This window comes from Diadema antillarum, unplaced genomic scaffold, assembly GCF_040938485.1.
Source record: "Diadema antillarum isolate AM-2024a unplaced genomic scaffold, OU_Dant_1.0 seq00001391_RagTag, whole genome shotgun sequence".
Lineage (NCBI taxonomy): Eukaryota > Metazoa > Echinodermata > Echinoidea > Diadematoida > Diadematidae > Diadema > Diadema antillarum.
Window position 1 is genome coordinate 44,528 of NW_027272146.1, and position 18,756 is coordinate 63,283.

General features: G+C 39.2%; 1 protein-coding gene across 1 annotated transcript; it reads right to left on the bottom strand.

Annotated features, from left to right (window-relative positions):
- Positions 1-319: 319 nt before the first annotated feature.
- LOC139708958 (DNA nucleotidylexotransferase-like) lies at positions 320-18,503 on the bottom strand. The gene is made up of 10 exons (XM_071620927.1): positions 18,325-18,503; positions 9,792-10,008; positions 7,564-7,680; positions 5,704-5,889; positions 5,117-5,188; positions 4,358-4,481; positions 3,390-3,522; positions 1,972-2,572; positions 1,550-1,639; positions 320-550 (listed from the first exon to the last, which is right to left on the bottom strand). Exons 1-9 carry the CDS (start codon positions 18,501-18,503, stop codon positions 1,553-1,555), a joined length of 1,716 nt encoding a protein of 571 aa, XP_071477028.1. The 3' UTR covers positions 320-550; positions 1,550-1,552.
- Between the last annotated feature and the right edge of the window lie 253 nt (positions 18,504-18,756).

The window sequence follows — 18,756 nt, forward strand, 5'->3', positions numbered from 1 at the left end:
TGTCATAGCATGTAAAGGGTTACATAACATTGTGCCTTTGGTTTGGTTGCAATAACAGACAGGTTGAACGGTGGAATAGGTGGAATATTAGTTTTGCTATACACAGAGTACATGGTTGAATGGGACTGTTGACTTAGTCAAATTGAATGTTCATACTAAATCTATTACATTAGGGTCTTTGAGACTGCTCTGTGATAGCAAATCCCGTTTACACGAGATGACATCCTCCTCAGATTTTCATCTTGTGCACAGAAGTACATGGAAGGATGTTAAAAATGAATTGTGAAACATATATAACGAACAAAAAAAACCACCCCAAACAAAAGAAGAAATAACAAAAAATTTACATACCATTGTGCCTTTGGCCTTAAACTGGCAGACAAATAAATTTGGAATATCTGTTCAGCTATACACAGAATACTTTGTTGAATGGGATTGTTGACTTTGTCAAATCTTATGTTCACACCGATTCTTTCAAGTTAGGGTCTTTGAGACCTCTGAGATAACAAATCCTGTCGTAATCAGATGACACCTGCATCAGAGTTTCATCCTGCGCACAGAAGTAGATAGGAAGGATATAAAAAATGAAACGTAAGGAAATTGAGTCACAGAGGTTCAGTGTAGCTACAGAGATTGTACCAACAATTATGGGAAAGTGATAGCAAGAGATAATTATTAAAAGCAGAGGGGTGAAGATGTGCTATGAAAGATTTTATCACTTGTCTCCCTCTGTACAAATGTATTTGTAGAACTGCTACTGCTGATCTACAAATTACCAAACATGTGGCCGGAAAAAAGGAACTAGCAGGATTTGAACCTACTTTCAGGCAGGTTTACAATTTATGATTACTGAGTGGCTAAATCTACCTATGTACTTCCAGTAACCCTAAATATCACCTGATTGAAACAGACATCAAATATTGTTGATGAAAAAAAAATCTCAGAAAAAAAAAGCAGTTCTCATGTCATTAATCAAAACAGTAATTGGCATCTATTTCACACCTTTCTGGAAAATTAACTGAATATTCACTGTAAGACATCTTGAGAAGCCATTACATGGCTGCAATTTGAAACAACAAATCCCCCCTTTTTTTAGACTGATCACAACTTTCGTAACCTGGTCGTTGTAGGTTAGATTTATTCATTTATTTATTCATCTATTCTTAAATAGACTGATCAAAATTCAACTAATCTGGTCATTGGAGATTAGTATTTGTTTTCACAGATGATTACAAGAACCCTACCACATTAAAACTGTTATCTACATGAACGATTACAGGGTATGCAATCTTATGTACAGTCGAACCTCATCATAAAGAGGTCGGATATCACAAAGCCCTTTTATAACAAAGTGATTTTGCAGGACCCTTTTAACTCTTTTTATTTTAGTTTTGTAGCCTGATATAGTAAAACCCTGATAAAAAAAGAAGTAATTTTCATGGTTTACAGGTCCCTCATTATAATGTGGTTCCACTTTATGTCTTAAAAGAATGAAAGAAGAATAATTATGAATGAGATAAAGCCATACAAGAGATTGCACAGTACTCACCCTTCAGCAGTTTCTTTCCTCTGGCTTTAGGTAGTCAAGTTTCAGCAGCTTGAAAATATCTTCAACTGATGTCGCAGACAGGGCACAGTTCTACAGACAACAGAATGCAATTATAAAGTCACATCAATGCCACCTAGCTTTTACATGTCAGTCACTATTTCAATTCAACTTGTCAGTGTGTCGATTTCAATTTCACATACATTTTATTGATATCTTCTTTAACAATGTTTGCAAAATATTAATTCAATCAAAGTGAATTTGCTACAGAACATATAGAAAAATCCGAGAAATATACAAAGAGGGAAGAAAGAGGTGACGCCTAAGTATGCAGGAGTTGCCACTGGCTTCTAAATTTAATAATACACACTGCAGTCTGAAAGAATTTATTCTTCATCTAATGACCGATATTCTTGAATACTTACGTTAGTCTTGTCAAACAGACCGTGGTTTGACAGATTCATGTTCATCACTTTGTTGGCATAGTCCCTGATGGATCTGTTGAACATCCTCGAACCTGTCCAGCCGAAGAGCGCAAAGGGGTATTGACTGACAGGGGCTATCACGAAGTCTACTCTCTTAGCAACCCAATTACGTCCATTGTCCACTTTGCGCACAGCAGCAGTGCATTCGTGGACGCCAGGACTGCCACCTGATGCCACTGCCCCAGGGGAACCTTCCATTCCATTGCTATCAGGAACAGCTGCAGTTGCTGCTGCCGCATCTGCATCCGAGGACGTTGCCATGGTAGCATCTGTAGACGATGATTCCGCTTCTCCCCCAGCCTGCACCTCGACGGGGAGGCGGAAGATGCTGAAGCAGCGCTCAAAGTGGTCCAGGACATTCTTCTTTGCATCTGATCCCTGCTGGATGTGGTGGCTGGCGAAACTGTTGCGGTGGATGTCGGTGTACTCCAGGAGATCTCGTTTGTTCAAGGCCTGTATGAGGGCGGGAAGAATGCCTTCTTCCTGTCTCTCCTCTGGATGCGAGATAAGCAGATCCAGGTCATGTCCAGTCGACTTTCCTCTGAGAACAAAACCAAACAAAACATCTACTTACAAAATCAAATGTTGAAAGGGATATGGTTGTTTCAGTGTGCCATTCCTCCACAGGCCATTTTCTTGCATCAGCTCTCCACTCTGAAACATTGACCTATGCATACTGTAAACTTTTAAACCACTTTTGCAAAGATTCTTAACCTTTCCCTTATTTGCAAATATCTTCAAACAAATTAATGGTGTCTGTATCCCCTTAATGCTAACTTATAAAACAAACTGAAATTATTGCTTGATGCGACTAGTACCACTGCCACATCATTTTCAACAATGGGGAATAGAACAAGGACACACCCAAGCTACAACAGTTCCCTCCCCCTAAATAGTGTAGAAAACATCCATATTTTTTTTCCAAACAAGATGAATAAGAATTACAGACATCATAAATACATTTAATATATATATGTATGTAGCATATATTTCTTAAACGTGGCTATCATGAATACAAGTGGTATGACATCACAGATGACATGTCCTCATATCTAACCATATATATAATTTATCACTTAGATTACTGCAAAACTATTGAAGTTGTGTGCTCAACACAATTTTGCAATAGATAAACTGATAATCTTACAGCCTAAACACACCAGCCATCCACATGCTGACTCTTATGTTTCCCTTTCAAATCTAGAGTGGAAATAGCACAAACAGATACAACGTAAGTAGTACACAATCAACAATAAAGGGAGTTGAAAATCAAGAAACAAAGTCAAGAAAGAAACACAGTTCAAACTTAGGTGAATGTTTTGATGACAGAACTTGTCCACAGTACATAGATACTATACCTCTTAAAGCCCCCTGTGATGTCTACAGTACTTCCAGGACGAATGGCAGTAACTATATCCGACACAATTGCATGGATCCTGTCTGCTTCATCTCTGGTGACGGGTGCGTTCAGTTCATCATAGTATTCTATCCCTGGAGGAATATCACAGAAGGACAATAAAATAAACACAACAGAAGGACAATAAAATGAACACATTGATGCATTAAAAAAGATAATTTTCCACATTCATGTTGATGCACTTGTCCCTTAATATCGTGTCGAACATGACTTTGATTGATGGCTTTTCATTCATTTCTTGTCACAGGTGCATTCAGTTCATCATATTATTCTATCCCTGGAGGTACATCACAGAAGAATCAACAGAATGAGCACTTTGACACACTAAAAAAGATACTTTTCCACATTCATGTTGATGCACTTGCCCATGAATATTGTATCAACCATGACTTTGATTGGCGGCTTTCCATTCATTTGGTTTGATGAAAGGGTGAAATAGCCATGCATTCTTATTTCCTCTGTGTACAGATTATTATCTTCTGCTATTTAAAAACTAGTTGTAGACAATGCGTATAATTCCCATCGCTTCTGTGAAGTTCTGCTCAATTCAGCACAGTTATGCCAGTGCCTTCACTTAAAGTCAGAGAACATGCTCATTACATTATTATCTCCTTCTCTCTACAATTACACAGTACCTTGATATAGAGCCCATATAATTTCTTACACATTTTCAAATGAGAGGAATAGTAAGAACAGTGGTAGCAGTATCAATCATTACAATTATGATTATTGTAATAATACCAAGATTATCACATGAATAATACTTCTACTGAATAAAATACTACATGTAATAATCACAGTAACAGTTAGTGTAGGCAATATCACATAAAATTTGGTGACATGAATTCAGAAATATATGTAATGAATATGACAAGCTACAGTCTGTATGAAGCTTCTTTCTGATACTACCTTTAATCTGTGACTTGGTTAGATTGAGCATGTAACTTCTCTTGACATCAGCCAGAGTTTTCAAACCCATCTGACACCACCTGCCTGCAGTCACATTCCCACAGCCAAAGACTCCGATAAACAACTGTAAGGAAGGCAAAGTGAGGCCAGTTGGATTCTTCTTCACTTCCGTTGAAGCACGGTTTGGAAATACTGGCTGGTAGATTCAAGCTAAAATTGTGAATTTCTAATACTCAGCATGTCAAAGGATAGAGTAATGAATCACTACATTTCTTTTGAAAGAAATGGCTCATCATGTGCCATAAAAGAATGTAGGAGACACTGTGGCATAGTGAATTAGTGGTCTTAATTTCAAATCCAATTGTGTGTCTAGGTCCTCAGACAAGATTTTATTTTACTCACCATGTCCCTCTCAACCCGGTGTATAAATTAGTACCTGGTGACGTTAGGATAATAATGATGATGATAGTAATGATCATGACCATGATTATGATCATGATTTTGATATTGATGACTAATATTATCATTAAACACAAAAATATTCCCTTATTCATACCCTCATGCAAAAATGTATATTACACTGTTGATCCAATACAATACTTGTTGCACACAGCTTAGGCAATTTAGTCATAGTTATATGACTTACGAAGATGAAGTCCTTGACAGAAATTTGCTCTATCACCAGTGCTCACTGACTGGGTGACAAATTTCTGGTGCAAGTTATGCTCTGCCCTGTTCACATGTGAGTTAAACACTTACTGACATCGTCTGGAACCATTCACTCTGCAGAATGCCATCGACTTCTGCACTATGACCATGGTCCAAAATATCCTGAAACATACGGAAAAAAAAAAGCCCCAAACAGAATGAACAAAATATAAACATCTCTAGCACATGACTGATTCGATTTGAGAAACTGTCACGACAGGATGGAGCACTTCAGCTGCTCCACTTCTCATGAAACTAGTATCTCTGCCAGGAGAACATGGGCCTGGGCCTGGTATCAAGAAAATCCATCAAGAATTTTTTTTTTTTCTTTCTGAAATCGCAATAATGCAAAGTGGGAAGGACAGGCAGATGGACAGAGAAACCCAAAACATAATGCATCTGGCATCCTCCAGGGCAAAGGCATAAAAATACAGTCTTTACTCTTCTATTACGGAATAAGATGACATAACATAACTTATACTATGCTTCTTTATATTGTTATCACAGGTTCACATGCATGTACGAAGGGATGTGCAATAACTGGGGGAGTTTTCATGGCATTACTGCTATCTTACTTGGACAGTTTTTCTCTCAACACATTTACTGGAATGGCCTGCCATCATTCAGAGTATGCTCACCAAGATCACCTGCATACAGTGTGAGTTTGCCCTTATGTCATACAGATTGTCTAGATCCCTCTGGGTCTTGACTTCCTCAGGCAAGGCTTTGAGGGCAGCAGACGCTTTGCGGAAGGCGAGTCCCCTTGAGTAACTGCTCTCCGTCATCTGGAACTCAGCTGCTTTTTCAAGTACTTCCAATGCATCCTGGAAAGATTGTTTTCAAAAATGATTTTACCCAGTGCGTAGATTAGTATACCTGACTCGTAAAGACACTGCATGCATCATTGCTGTCCCCCCGCCCCCTCCCCCATTATCTTACACCTGATTCATTTTCTGCAGCAGTTGAAGTCAATCTTACAAAAATGTATTATGGAGGATCATAAATAAAGCACATTCTTGGTTTCTGATGTCATTGTCTAACTTTCATGACTTGTTTTGTGGTTAACATGGGTGCTGGAATCAGTCAGTGGAGCAGAGACATTGGCTGGATAATAACTTATATTTGAGCTGCTCCACAACTTATCAGTTTCAAGTCCAAATGTTTGCACGAATTTCATGGTTTATGTCATTATCTTGGAATCTGGAAGGGTACGCAAAGAAACATTGCATGACTTAACTTAATACAAGCCATTTGACACCATTTAGTTGTTGGTCTCATCTTTTTTTAAAATTGTCAAACAGTAAAAACATTAGGCCAATGCCCTACACAGGACATTCTATTTACCCTTTATAATACATTGCTTTATTTTTCAAATTGACATGTCCGCCGGAGTATTATCTCTACTAATTGGCACAGATGCCTGAAAACTAACTGCCAAGAAACAGAGATTATCTACTCTCCTTCATCTCTTGTGGATCACTATGGTCTTCCAATTTGACTGAGGCAATCACTATAATGTCTGAGTGGGTTGGCCAGGGTCAAGTTTGGAGGTATTCAAGGAATGCTGATTAATAAGCATGGCAAATTACAGCTATTAAAGGACAAGTCCACCTTCATATACATAAGGATTGAGAGAATGCAGCAATATTATTAGAACACATCAGTGAAAGTTTGAGGAAAATTGGACAATCCGTTCAAAAGTTACGAATATTTTAAGTATCTGCGCAGTCACTGCTGGAAGAGAAGACTACTACAGTGTATGATGTCACATGCGTACAACTATATAAGGAAAACAAAAAGAGAATTTCACAAAACTTCACTTTTTGAATGAAGTGCATATTTCTTCGACTTGCTACTGACGTATGTTAAGGGTAATATTATTCCGCCTGCCTTCTGAAAGAGAGAAGTCAAGTGTTCTTTTGTTATGCGAGAAAAATGGAAATATGGTGAACTTTCTTTATTCTTTCTTTATATCGTAGTACTCCTGTGACATCACAAGCTATAGTAGTCTTCTCATCCTGCCTTGAGTGAGCAGAAACTTCAAAAATTCATAACTTTAGCAGAGACTCCAACCCCAAGCACCTTCTGATCTGGAGATTCTCCCGCCCGAAACCCCTAGCAAACGGGAGACTCCAAGTTGATGTGTGCGAAGCGCGAAGTTCCTAGGGATCTAGATGTTCTCTGGTGCTATCTAAGGCTAATTTTTTCAACATACGATAGCAATAAGTAAGAAATCCTTTCCACCGGGAGACACAGAGCCAGGGCGGGAGAAATCAAATCTCCAGCTGGAGAACGGGAGATTCTGCAAAAATGGGCTTTCGGCGGGAGATCTCCCGTCGAAAACGGGAGAGTTGGAGTCTCTGCTTTAGAACAGATTGTCCGATTTTCCTCAAACTCTCAATGATGTGTTCTACTATATTGCTGCATTCACTCAACCCACATGTCTATGAAGGTGAACTTGTCCTTTAAGAGCCTGTACACATAAAGGGTTAACCTACCGTGAAGATCTTGTTTGGGTGGTTCAAGGGAGTTGAACGCTGGCAGGCAAACCTTCGATTCCTTCGCTTCACCCATTTCCCATCCGGACCCCCTGCTTCATCAGCATTTGGGTCAATCTGTGAAATTGAGGGGGGAAATGGAACAGATATGAAAAAATAGACACATTCCAAGTTTAGCGTTTGACACTATCCTCAGTGAAGTTTAATAAAAGAGCTGTATGTAGCCAGTATATATTCATGACCTGTTCACTTAAGCATGGAAAGTAGAATGGTCAAAGTTTTTTATTGTTGTTAATCACAGAACCTTAGAAAGGTCATTATCACTGATCAAATAAGATTTTCAATGCATTTCCTATTCACCTGATATTATTCTAATGGAAAGTTTAATGTTCTGGTTTCTATGTCGTCATTAAGTAAAAGCAGCGCTTACGGTAATAATCATATCATTACTTACTTTAAAAAAAAACACCAAACTTTGTTAGTCTCTTTTACCGGAATATTGATAGAAACTTGGGGTATTTACTTGCTCATCAGGAAATGACATATTGGATGTTATGATTGCATGAACAATTGAAATTAAAATTGATAAATATCCAGTAAATACTCTAAATCATATCTAATGTATGATATTCCATTTACACCTTCAATAATACAGCAAAAGTGAAAATTTTCATGCAGGTAATTTTCGTGCTCAGTCAAGAAAAATGAAGTTTGTGTGGTTTTAATTGGACAGAATCAAAGAGGTATAGTATTTATACAACACCTATTTAGAATGTAGCTATCCCATTGGTCATGAGACATTTAGTGAAAAGTTCCATCGCATGCTCTGGCTCTCAGCCGTGCAATTTTGTTTGAGCAAAATGTTCCATTGCACGGCTCTGACGTCACAATAAACAAACATGTGCCGCATGCACTCAACAATTACAAGTGCGCTTACAAGCACATACTTTTGTCACTCATTTTTGTAAACAACTTCGTTTCGCATATGTACATACACGGTGACTGCGATTGTGAGGCTACTCATTCGTCTTTCACAGGAAATGGTTGCCATTTCTGAACTAAATTCAAGAATCTGTGAGTACTAAATCTGTTGACGTTCAAGCTGTTGTGTAAAACAAATAGTGTATGGTCTTTACTCATGCAATAGAACCAGATTTCGCACTCGGTGAAAGATGAGGCACACTATTCACCTCGGCTTCGCCTCATTGAATAGAGCGCCTCTATCTTTCACCTCGTGCGAAATCTTGTACCATCGCACTCGTGACCATTCACTATTTGTATACTACAAACAAAGACATTTCCGTGATTTTGATCTTATTTTCGGGCTGGTTTCCTGTCGCCTTAAATGCGTGAAAATTTCCACATCACAAAAATTTCCACTTTACAGTCAAAAGTTCATTGTATGTTATGCAAATTTACATAAAAAGTACCCTACCTTGCTTTTTTTTTTTTCAGGATGACCAATGCATGATGTCTCAGCAAAGCCAAAGGAGGAGGTTATGTTTTTATTTCCGTTGGTTTGTGTGTTTGTTCGTTAGTTAGTTAGTCAGTTAGTTTGTCTGTGTGCAAAATAACTCAAAAAGTAGTTAACGGATTGGAATGAAACTTGCAGGAAAGGTTGAGAATGACACAAGTAACAAATGATTTTGGGGAATTTATGAAGGATTTTTGATATTTTAGCAGGTAGGGTCAATGAACTTGGGAGTTCAGGCTGCGCATATTTGAGGTTTGCATGCGCGCACTAAAGTGCATGCTCTAGTGTCTGTTTCTGCTAGGGCAAGAGGTGCACTGTGCAGCAGAGGGTTCATGACGTAACAAAGGCTTCTATGTTGGGAAATCGGGCGACTTTCTACGCTATAAGTACCTGTGGGTGGAATTCCTGATATCTCTATGGAAGAACAAGATCAGTGGTGGGTATGAGCTGCATGCTTGGCGGAGGTCTGCGCTCTCAGAGTGCCTCTCTAGTTGTTAATTTGAGCATATGCGTTGTGTCATCAGGAATGTTTGATATGCCAGTATGCTACAGCTGTGCATGGTATTTTATTGATGTTAATTGCCATAATCTATGTATATTTGTAGTTAAAAACGTGTACTGCAGAGGGGGCAAAGCAGAGAATTTTTTCCACTCATTTCTAGCCTTTTATCTAGCTGCATGTTTATGAAATGTAGTCTACAGATGTGATGTAAGATGTCACGTGACATTAAACAGAAAAAAAAAGAATACCCACCACTATCCTGTCAGGGAGCGTGTACTTGTCAATAATATCCACTGGTCTCTCCTCTTCCATGCAGGCAGTGAACCACTTCAGAGACAGGATGTGCACTTTCTTTGCAAAGGCTAACACATCAAAGCTGAAATTCCTCTGATTCCGCACAATCCGCTGCATAATACTGATAACATGGTCTTTGGTGTCCAGCTCAGTCACGACGTGGGTGACATTTTCCCTGAAACATTGAAAAAAGAATAATAATTCCCATTCATAGGCATTAATAAACATAGATGGTAATAATGCTCATGGGTTCAATGTCAACTGACGGAAGCACCTTTCAAATAGCATATTCAGCTTTCAATATCTTCTTTTAACACTTTCTCACTGACCTTTCAAAAACAAACCTGAAGACACTGTTTGGGGGAATTCAATATTTTTCCACCAGAACAAATGCACAATTATTACAATCACTTCTTAACCTACATGTAGGATGGGTTCTCAGTGTATTCAGGGAAGAGTACAGAGCACAATACATAAACAACAACATAAAATTGAGTACGGAGCTAAAACTGACTTTGACACAGCAGCCCAGCCCCCAGTTTGAATGACTTGTTATGCCACTTTCAGTAAAGATGCTGACACCTCTAAAGAAAGTAACAGGTTCTTCATTTTGCATTGTACATTACATGTAGCATCGAAAAGTAGAAGATCGGTGACCTAGAATGGCCAGTTTGAATACTCATATGTATGGTTAGAACAAAACATATCGTCGGTTGAGAATGATAAGGGCGTTAAGTTGTCACAAAACCCAGTGTTCGAGACAACTTAACGCCCTTCTCATTCTCAACAGACGATATTTGAAGCTGATGAGTGAAATCACTCAAAAGGGCCAGGGGCTCAAAACAAATGGATTTCAAAGCTGAACAGACTTCGCAGATCACCCTTGTGCAACAGGAAATCCATTCACATTCTTCTGAATGTGCTGGACCATCCTCGGCTCCAAATAACAGTCAGATACTATTAGGTGGAACACAGATGAGGCAGTCATCGAGTCTTGAGGCTTTGAATGATCATTTGCATTGTGTTAATATTCAAGAGGAGATGATTGCCATCTTCAAGTCACCTGAACTCCCTCTCTTCATTTAAGTTAATTTACTAACCAATGATATCAGCCTAAATCCTGGCCCAGGATCAACAGAATATGGGAAATAGGGGCGTAAACTAAAATACCCTTGTGGATAGTGTGGTTACTCTGTGAGGAGTGACTGTATCCAATGCAAAGGTTGTAACATATGGTTCCATATTCAAAACATATGCTAAGGAGCCTCAGACGAGAGTTTTTCATGCCATGTTGTTTACTCCAGTATGATGGTTTGGATCTGTTCCCTCTGCAATGATCTGAACTCTACTGCAAGTAGTAACAACACTGTTATTGATCCCTGTGATAAAAAACTTCTCCACCCCAGTTACCTTTTTGGATGATGATGGTATACAAGTAGGAAATCATCCAAATCTGGAAGATGGGGTAAACCCAACATCATTCCTTTCCTCCAGCCCAAAATGAGTGTGCTGAAGACAACAGGTTACTTCTAAAGAGAGGCCCCAAAATCAGAGAAAATTCAAACTTAAATGAGTCCCTGCTATTAAGATTGTTCATTCATCAGATGGGTGGAAAGTAGTTCAGCGATGGGTTTCCCCAATTAAGATTTCTAAATCTCCGGGCACCTGGATTATAAAGCAAGAGAGATGCATTTGGGCAATTCCGCAGTTAGAGGGACATGACCATAAAATTTCAATTTGGTTTTTTCCTTGATTTTTGTGTTTGACTTCAGAAAGAACACATTGATAATTCAGGAAAAACTATTTTTCTGGGTATCTTGATAGTTTTAGGTATTGAATTCACCAATTTTGAACAAGTAATCTTTCAGATTGAATTTCATCAGCAAAATCTCCTTAATGGTAAAGAAGATAGCTAGTCAAGTTAAATGCCATTTTCTAGCCACAAATATTGAATTCATAGAGGCAATGCAGTGCTTTCATGGATAGATTAAGTAAAATCGACTTACATGTCTTCAAAATGCAAGCATGTGTGCATTTCCCCAACCATCGGACAGTCATGTAACGTTACTAACCAAAAAGTGAAATTATTTACCTCCAGAGAGTATAAAGTGTCTATGAATGATAATATTTCAATTTTTCCTGCTGTGTCCAATGACTAATTGAAATATAAAAATAAGTATTACTAATCATTATAGAAGTTAGAAATAACAGCAGTCAAAATGTGTAACGTTACTAACCATGTAACGTTACTAACCACAGCCTGTGTGTATTGTAACGTTACTAACCATGAAATAAGTAAATAAGACTCCAATGGACAGGTCCTGGTCTGGCAAAATTGTGCCTGATGATAGAGCCAGATGTCAACTACAAGATTACGTGGTCATACAGTAAAAAGTTATTGGCTTTTTTTTTTAGTAAATTAATTATGCAAATTTACCCATGAAATCATATTTTCACCTATAACTCCATAAAAAAGACTGAAGAATTGCTAAATTTTTGTGTAAGAGTTCCTCAAGACACATCAAACAATTTCCTTGCAAAAAAAATAGCAAAATCAAAATCAGTTTCTTTTGTTTTTTATTGTTTTGTTAATTTCTTACGTATTTTAATGTTTTTCACCTTTTGTTTTCTAATGGTTTTTTTTTTTTTTGCCAAAATTTGTTGCAGGCACTTTTTCAAGCTTATCTACATTACAATTGATTAATTTCACTGGTCAAAGGTTGAAACAATCTAATTAATATGAAATTAACGAAAAAACACAATTTGCATTGGATTTGCACAAGATACCATGAATTTGAGCTGTTTTCAGGTTGACATGCATTTATGCAAAACATTACATAACTGCAGAACGGTGTACCCGTGTAATCTCTGCGCGTTGCGGAATCATGGCGGGAAATGTTGGGGGGGGGGGGGTCTGCAGCATTCGCATCACTACAGAAGGCTCACAAGGTACACATTGAGCGATTTTTTTTTTTTTAAACCACTTCCCATGGAAAGGGGCAATTGATGGAGTCTGTGGGCCAGCAGAGCATTTTGTGTGGAAAGTAGTGTTAAAAACAATTGAGGTCATCACTTCAAATTTTCTGTCCCAATTTGAAATTATCATACAACGGTTTGTCAGGGGTAATTACGCTTCAGGTACAGCGAACTGACTTTTTCAGAGCAATGCAGAGATTAGACATTCAAACCAGTCTAAAAGAAAAAAAGAAATACATGTCTTTAGACTTGAATAAACATGAATTCAACTACAGTTGTAATACACTGTATTATTTGAGTTAATGTCATGACTTTAATAAACTACGTTCACAAAAATATAAAACATTGCATTATGCTGGATTCCTATTGTGCAATGACTACGCACACCACAATTGGCCATACACTGTACATACTACATACCGGTACATTAGTTTTTGCTCTTTGATTTCTTTCCCCTTTACTAAAGGTACTCTTGATAAGGAACACATTAACTGTTTTGCTCAATAAAACAGGCTGCTTTTGTGAATTACTGTGAGTCATGATGAACAGTGATTGGCAAAGTTATGAAACTGTGGATATATCACTTGACCAAGTCTTTAAAAGTGGTACTTTTTTTTAGTTTGTAATTCATCCAAACTGTTTTTCTAGTCTTTTTTAACATGTACAAGTACAATGGTACTATACTGCATGAGTTTGATGATTGAAATAAGAGTTTCATGTCTTATCTGATGTTTCTTAGCTTTAACTGTGCATTCTCATGAGGAAACATGTAATGATTTGAGTTAACACACAATTCTGTAATCACTGGACAAACCGTAACGTTACTAACCGTAACGTTACTAACCATGATTTTTGTACTTAATTTTCAAACAAAGTTATAATGAGAAAGGATATTTGGGGTAGATATTGCCCTTAAAGCTAGAAATGAAAAATAAGTGTTGATATATTTCAAGCTATACCAGTTTTAGCAAACTTTTTGTTCAAAGATGCCCATCAATTTTTTATGTCCTTTTTTTGTAACGTTACTAACCGGCATTAAAAGCAGACCTTTCTTCTAAAATAATTCATGAAATGATTTCATTCTTTGCTCTGTTCTAGGTCTACACTAGAATGATCTTTGGTGACACTAATGAGACTTCACATCCACAGACAGAGAAATGAGTCTAATCTAAATCATGAGAATGTCCCTAAAATGTAACGTTACTAACTGCGGAATTGCCCATTTCACAATACCACCAAATGTACACCAAAGTACATGTGTAGGAGCAAGGCTGCTCCTCATTCTTTGACAGTAGCCATCATGAATTGCTGAAGCGTTAGAGGAAAAGTCGCAGTCTTAGAGACTTTTATCCATACTGAAAAACCAGACATCAAACTTGGTACAGAGTCTTGGCTTGAACAGGACATTAGCTTGGCAGAAATGTTCCCAAGTGACTTTAACATCTTCAGGACAGATGGGAATTCTAACAGTGGTGGAGCTTTTGTAGCCATTAACAAACAGGTACCATGTTATGAAAGGAAGGACCTCTCCGATGAGGATACCCAACTCATCTGGTGTGAGGCCTCACTCTCTGGCCAGACTCTCCTGATTGGTGCACTTTACAGACTACCACTACCAGGAGAAAATGCAAACCCTATCAATAAGGTGGGAGAAAGTTTACTCAAGATTAACAACCTCAACAGTACCAAGTCTCCTCATTATTCTTGGTGTTGACTTACAAACCAGCGTCCCAGGACTGATGTGGTCTGCAGATAATGGTGTAACCCCACCCACTAGGAACCGTCAGAAGGTTTTGTTAAACCTCATTGATGATAACCACCTTACTCAGATGGTGACTTTCCCTACAAGGCATCACCAGAATGGAACCAAGAACACTTTGGATCTTTTAACAACACATCCCTCCTTGGTCACAGATGTGAAGCCAGTTCTGTTGTGTCATTGCAGGCCTTAGCGACCATTGAACTGTCAAAGCAAAGTTCACCACCACCATCAGTCAGGAGTGTAACTCCTGTAGATTTCAAAAGGAAAACACAGGAAGCGCATACGAGGTATTTTAAGAGACATCCTGAGTAGAAATCAGTCGAAGAAAATTTGTCATGTTTCAGAGACACTCTGAAGTCGGTAGTCTCAGACACAGTACCTTCCAAGATAATCAAGGAAAACATATATAAAACCTTGGTTTACAATTACATGAAAGCTCAAGCATCTGTGTAGTAAGAAAGAGAAAGCTTACATCAAAAGTCAAGCAGTTTAGGAAACATCAAGATTGGTCAGCAGAACAGTTTCCATAAGAAAACTGTGTGTATTGCAGTATTTGACTTTTCCCAATGAAGTGCGCACTTGTTTTGCTGTAAAACTTGTATAGAGATGTACATAGCGATCCAAGGGTGAGCTCAATAGATATTTGACTTCACTGAGTTGACCCCATTCATGAGCGTCTATTGTGCATTTAACAAAAGAGTTTGTGACCCCATGAGCGCACTCTCTATTCACACATTTTGCCCGATCGATATTTCCGTTGTTTGATGTCACATGTAGTTGACCCTGGAATGGGAGTACATGTACCGTTTGACTGCTTTTGCACAGGTGGATCACCATTAATACCAACCTATCAGGTATGTGTCCACCTGCAAAAAGAATTTCATTTGGAGGCATTGAAGCCCCTCGGAGAATTGCGGGAGGAATAGGAACGGGACAAGAATTATACAAAGAATAAAGATGATCCACTGCCAAATGGAAGTTAACTAAAGCAGGCCGCCCATAATTTGACCATAATGCCATCCAAAATTAGACTGCCAGCTACATGTAAAACCTATGCCTTTTATGTGTGGTCAAATTTTGTCAAGGGAGGTCGAACCTTGGACACTTTCTTTATCTAAGACTAAAAAAAAAGGAATAAGTTACATCTCTCTCAAGCCTGAAGGAAAAACAGACAGGGTTAATCAGGGACATAACTATCGGTACCAGTCTTCATGGTCTTGTATGTCCAGACAAATGTCCATGCACATTCATTTTCCCCACGAACCGTGAAAGTTAAAAGAATGGAATTTTGCCTTCCCTCTTCCAACTTGGTTAAAAACGTTAGTCGTTACCCACCCAATTGAATTAAAAATTTAGGGGCACCAAATTAAACTAACCATTAGGTAGTTTCAAAACGGAATTATTCATTAAAGGACCACATTACTAGCACCCTAAATCGGTGACTGACCACACACAAGAGTCAAGATGCACCTCCAGTTCAAGCACCTCTTATGGAGCCTTTTAGTGCAAAATCGAGAAATAGGCCCCACCGCAGTGCGCGTGCACCCGTGCGTACGTGTGCACCCGTGCATTAGCAAGCAAGTTTAGGTTAGGGTTAGGGTTTTAGGGTTAGGTAGGGTTGCATTTATAGTTAAATTGGCCGTTAGATTAGTTAAGGGACATTAGGGAGTCCTTCCGAGAATAATAAGTTGAAGACCAAAGAAATAAGATATATGGGAGAAAGAGAGGACGAAAGATGCTATGCTGTGGAAATTGGCCCCACTGCTGTATCAATCTCACGTAATTGCCCTTTGGTGGGGCCACATTCACGAGTAAAATTTATTTATACTGTGGAAGAAAGCCCCACTGCCGTGCTTAGCGCTTACTACCGATGTGAACGCCACATCAGTTCGGGAAACCCACTCACAAGGGGGGCCCCTCCTTATAAGTAACCCGTCCCCCTTATAAGTAACCCCGTCCCCCTTATAAGTAACCCCCGGGGCACCCCTTATAAGGAGTCTCCACGCTTTTTTGCAATGCAACGCGAAAATGAAAGGACTGCGGCAATTCGCTTGATTATGTCCATAAAGCTTCACAAGTTTCCTAGTTACTCACGAAATTTGAGCAAAATCGGTTTGAGGCATCATATCTAAAATCATGGATTTAAATGCGATGTCAAACGACCCATGCGAATGCTGAAATGCGAGCGATTACTGGCGTGAGTGTCGCCAGGCGCAGCGGCGCGGCAATGCTAGAGTGCAGACGTGGCGACTGAGTAGAGTCGCCACGTCTGCACTCTAGCATTGCCGCGCCGCCGCGCCTGGCGACACTCACGCCAGTAATCGCTCGCATTTCAGCATTCGCATGGGTCGTTTGACATCGCATTTAAATCCATGATTTTAGATATGATGCCTCAAACCGATTTTGCTCAAATTTCGTGAGTAACTAGGAAACTTGTGAAGCTTTATGGACATAATCAAGCGAATTGCCGCAGTCCTTTCATTTTCGCGTTGCATTGCAAAAAAGCGTGGAGACTCCTTATAAGGGGTGCCCCGGGGGTTACTTATAAGGGGGACGGGTTACTTATAAGGAGGGGCCCCCCTTGTGAGTGGGTTTCCCGAACTGACATGGTGAGGCTGATTTCACGAGTATAAATAGGCGAGCCACTGTTTTGTCTGTAGTATTTACTAGAGTAAGAACCCCAATTTTCGGCCGGCCTCCAATATCCGGACACTTATCACTTATCACAAGGCAGCAAAGTCGACTGTCACAGCACAAGCATATCACATCGTTTCACACACTAGCACACTCGTTCACTACGCGAAAATGCCCGAGTCACCTCCAAAAATCCATCTAAAATCCCAAATTTTGCCGTCAAAATCGCGGAATCGCCGCGACTTTTCCAAAGCACGCGCAAATTAGGGCCTGTGTAAAGAATCGGGGTCGCCGAAAAAGCGCTAAAAATTGAAAAATTACGCCGTTCTGTTGCGAGATTTTTCGCTTATCGCAAGCTCAGAGTGTGATGGTATCCTCAAAAACACAAAAGAAAAACAAAGTCTCCGTACGTGCCGATGCAGTGAATAAATGTACAGGGGCTGAATGCAAGTGCAGAGTCCCCAAAATTCGGACACGAACGGGCGCCACAACATCCCCAATGCAACCTTGCGTCAAGAAGGTATGGCGCGCGCGGATTTTTCAGCGGCCTTGTATGCGTACTGACATTGCACGCGTGTCCGGATTTTGGAGACGCTGTCCGAATTTTGGGGAATTGACAAGGTGATAATATTTGGGGATTTTGTGAAATTTTATGATCGGTTTGAGAAAATCAATATTAAGAAAAATTAGTTTGATATATGTAACAAACATTATTATAGATTTCATTTTGTGGAAAATTATTTGAGTTGAATAAATATTGCAAAAAAGCTTAAGTGTCCGAAAATTGGGGCTTTTACTCTATACTAGATGTCTAAACAGACACGCAGTGGTGGGGCCTATTTCACGAGTATGCCCCTTTCAGAACTTAGTTTATCTAACATCAGTTACCAAGTTATGAAGTACCAAGTACCAAGTGATAGCGAGTACCCAAGGGGCAAGAGTGCCAGTGGTGGTACCGAGCGGCCCAGCGCGCGGGACACTGGCGCTGTAGTGTGTGCAACTGTACAATGTGACTGACACACCCTGCCCTGTGCTGTGGCTGTGACTTTTTACGTGAGCTCGTGAGCATGGTGAGAGAGAGGAGAGAAACTTTTTTTACCCCATTAACGTTAAACTTACCCAAGTTCTAATGCAATGACAAAACCCTTCTTTCGAGCCAATCGTCTAAGGTGTTCAAGACGCACTCTTTGGATTCTTGCATTGATGATGAATATGACGACTTCCGGAAATTTCACCTCATGTTTTTCCTTATCTTCGTGGTGAGAGAACTTTCGTCTTTTCCGCCAGGGCGCTGCCATTTTGTTTATGGTCTGGCTTCGGCTTTACAGCGATAGGTATGTGGATAAGTTGCTAATCTAAAACAAAAAATATTTACTATTATCAAAAGAAAAAAATATTTTTGTACTTAAAATATATATTGATGAATAAAAATTAACAATTGTGAAAATATTTTAAATTTTACAACACTATTAACAAATTACTGCTTGAGTTGAATCGTCTGCTAACCTTATACATGCTTCGAGTACGTACGGTTTCCCTTCCGCCGGCACA

Bases quoted from the DNA above. Each gene is read 5' to 3' on its own strand.
- LOC139708958 (XM_071620927.1), bottom strand. From the start codon at position 18,503: ATGGCAGCGCCCTGGCGGAAAAGACGAAAGTTCTCTCACCACGAAGAT. The intron at 4,482-5,116 runs GTAAGTGTTTAA...CCTTCCTTACAG, and splicing joins AATGGTTCCAGACGATGTCA to TTGTTTATCGGAGTCTTTGG. The intron at 3,523-4,357 runs GTAGTATCAGAA...ATATTCCTCCAG, and splicing joins AACCAAGTCACAGATTAAAG to GGATAGAATACTATGATGAA.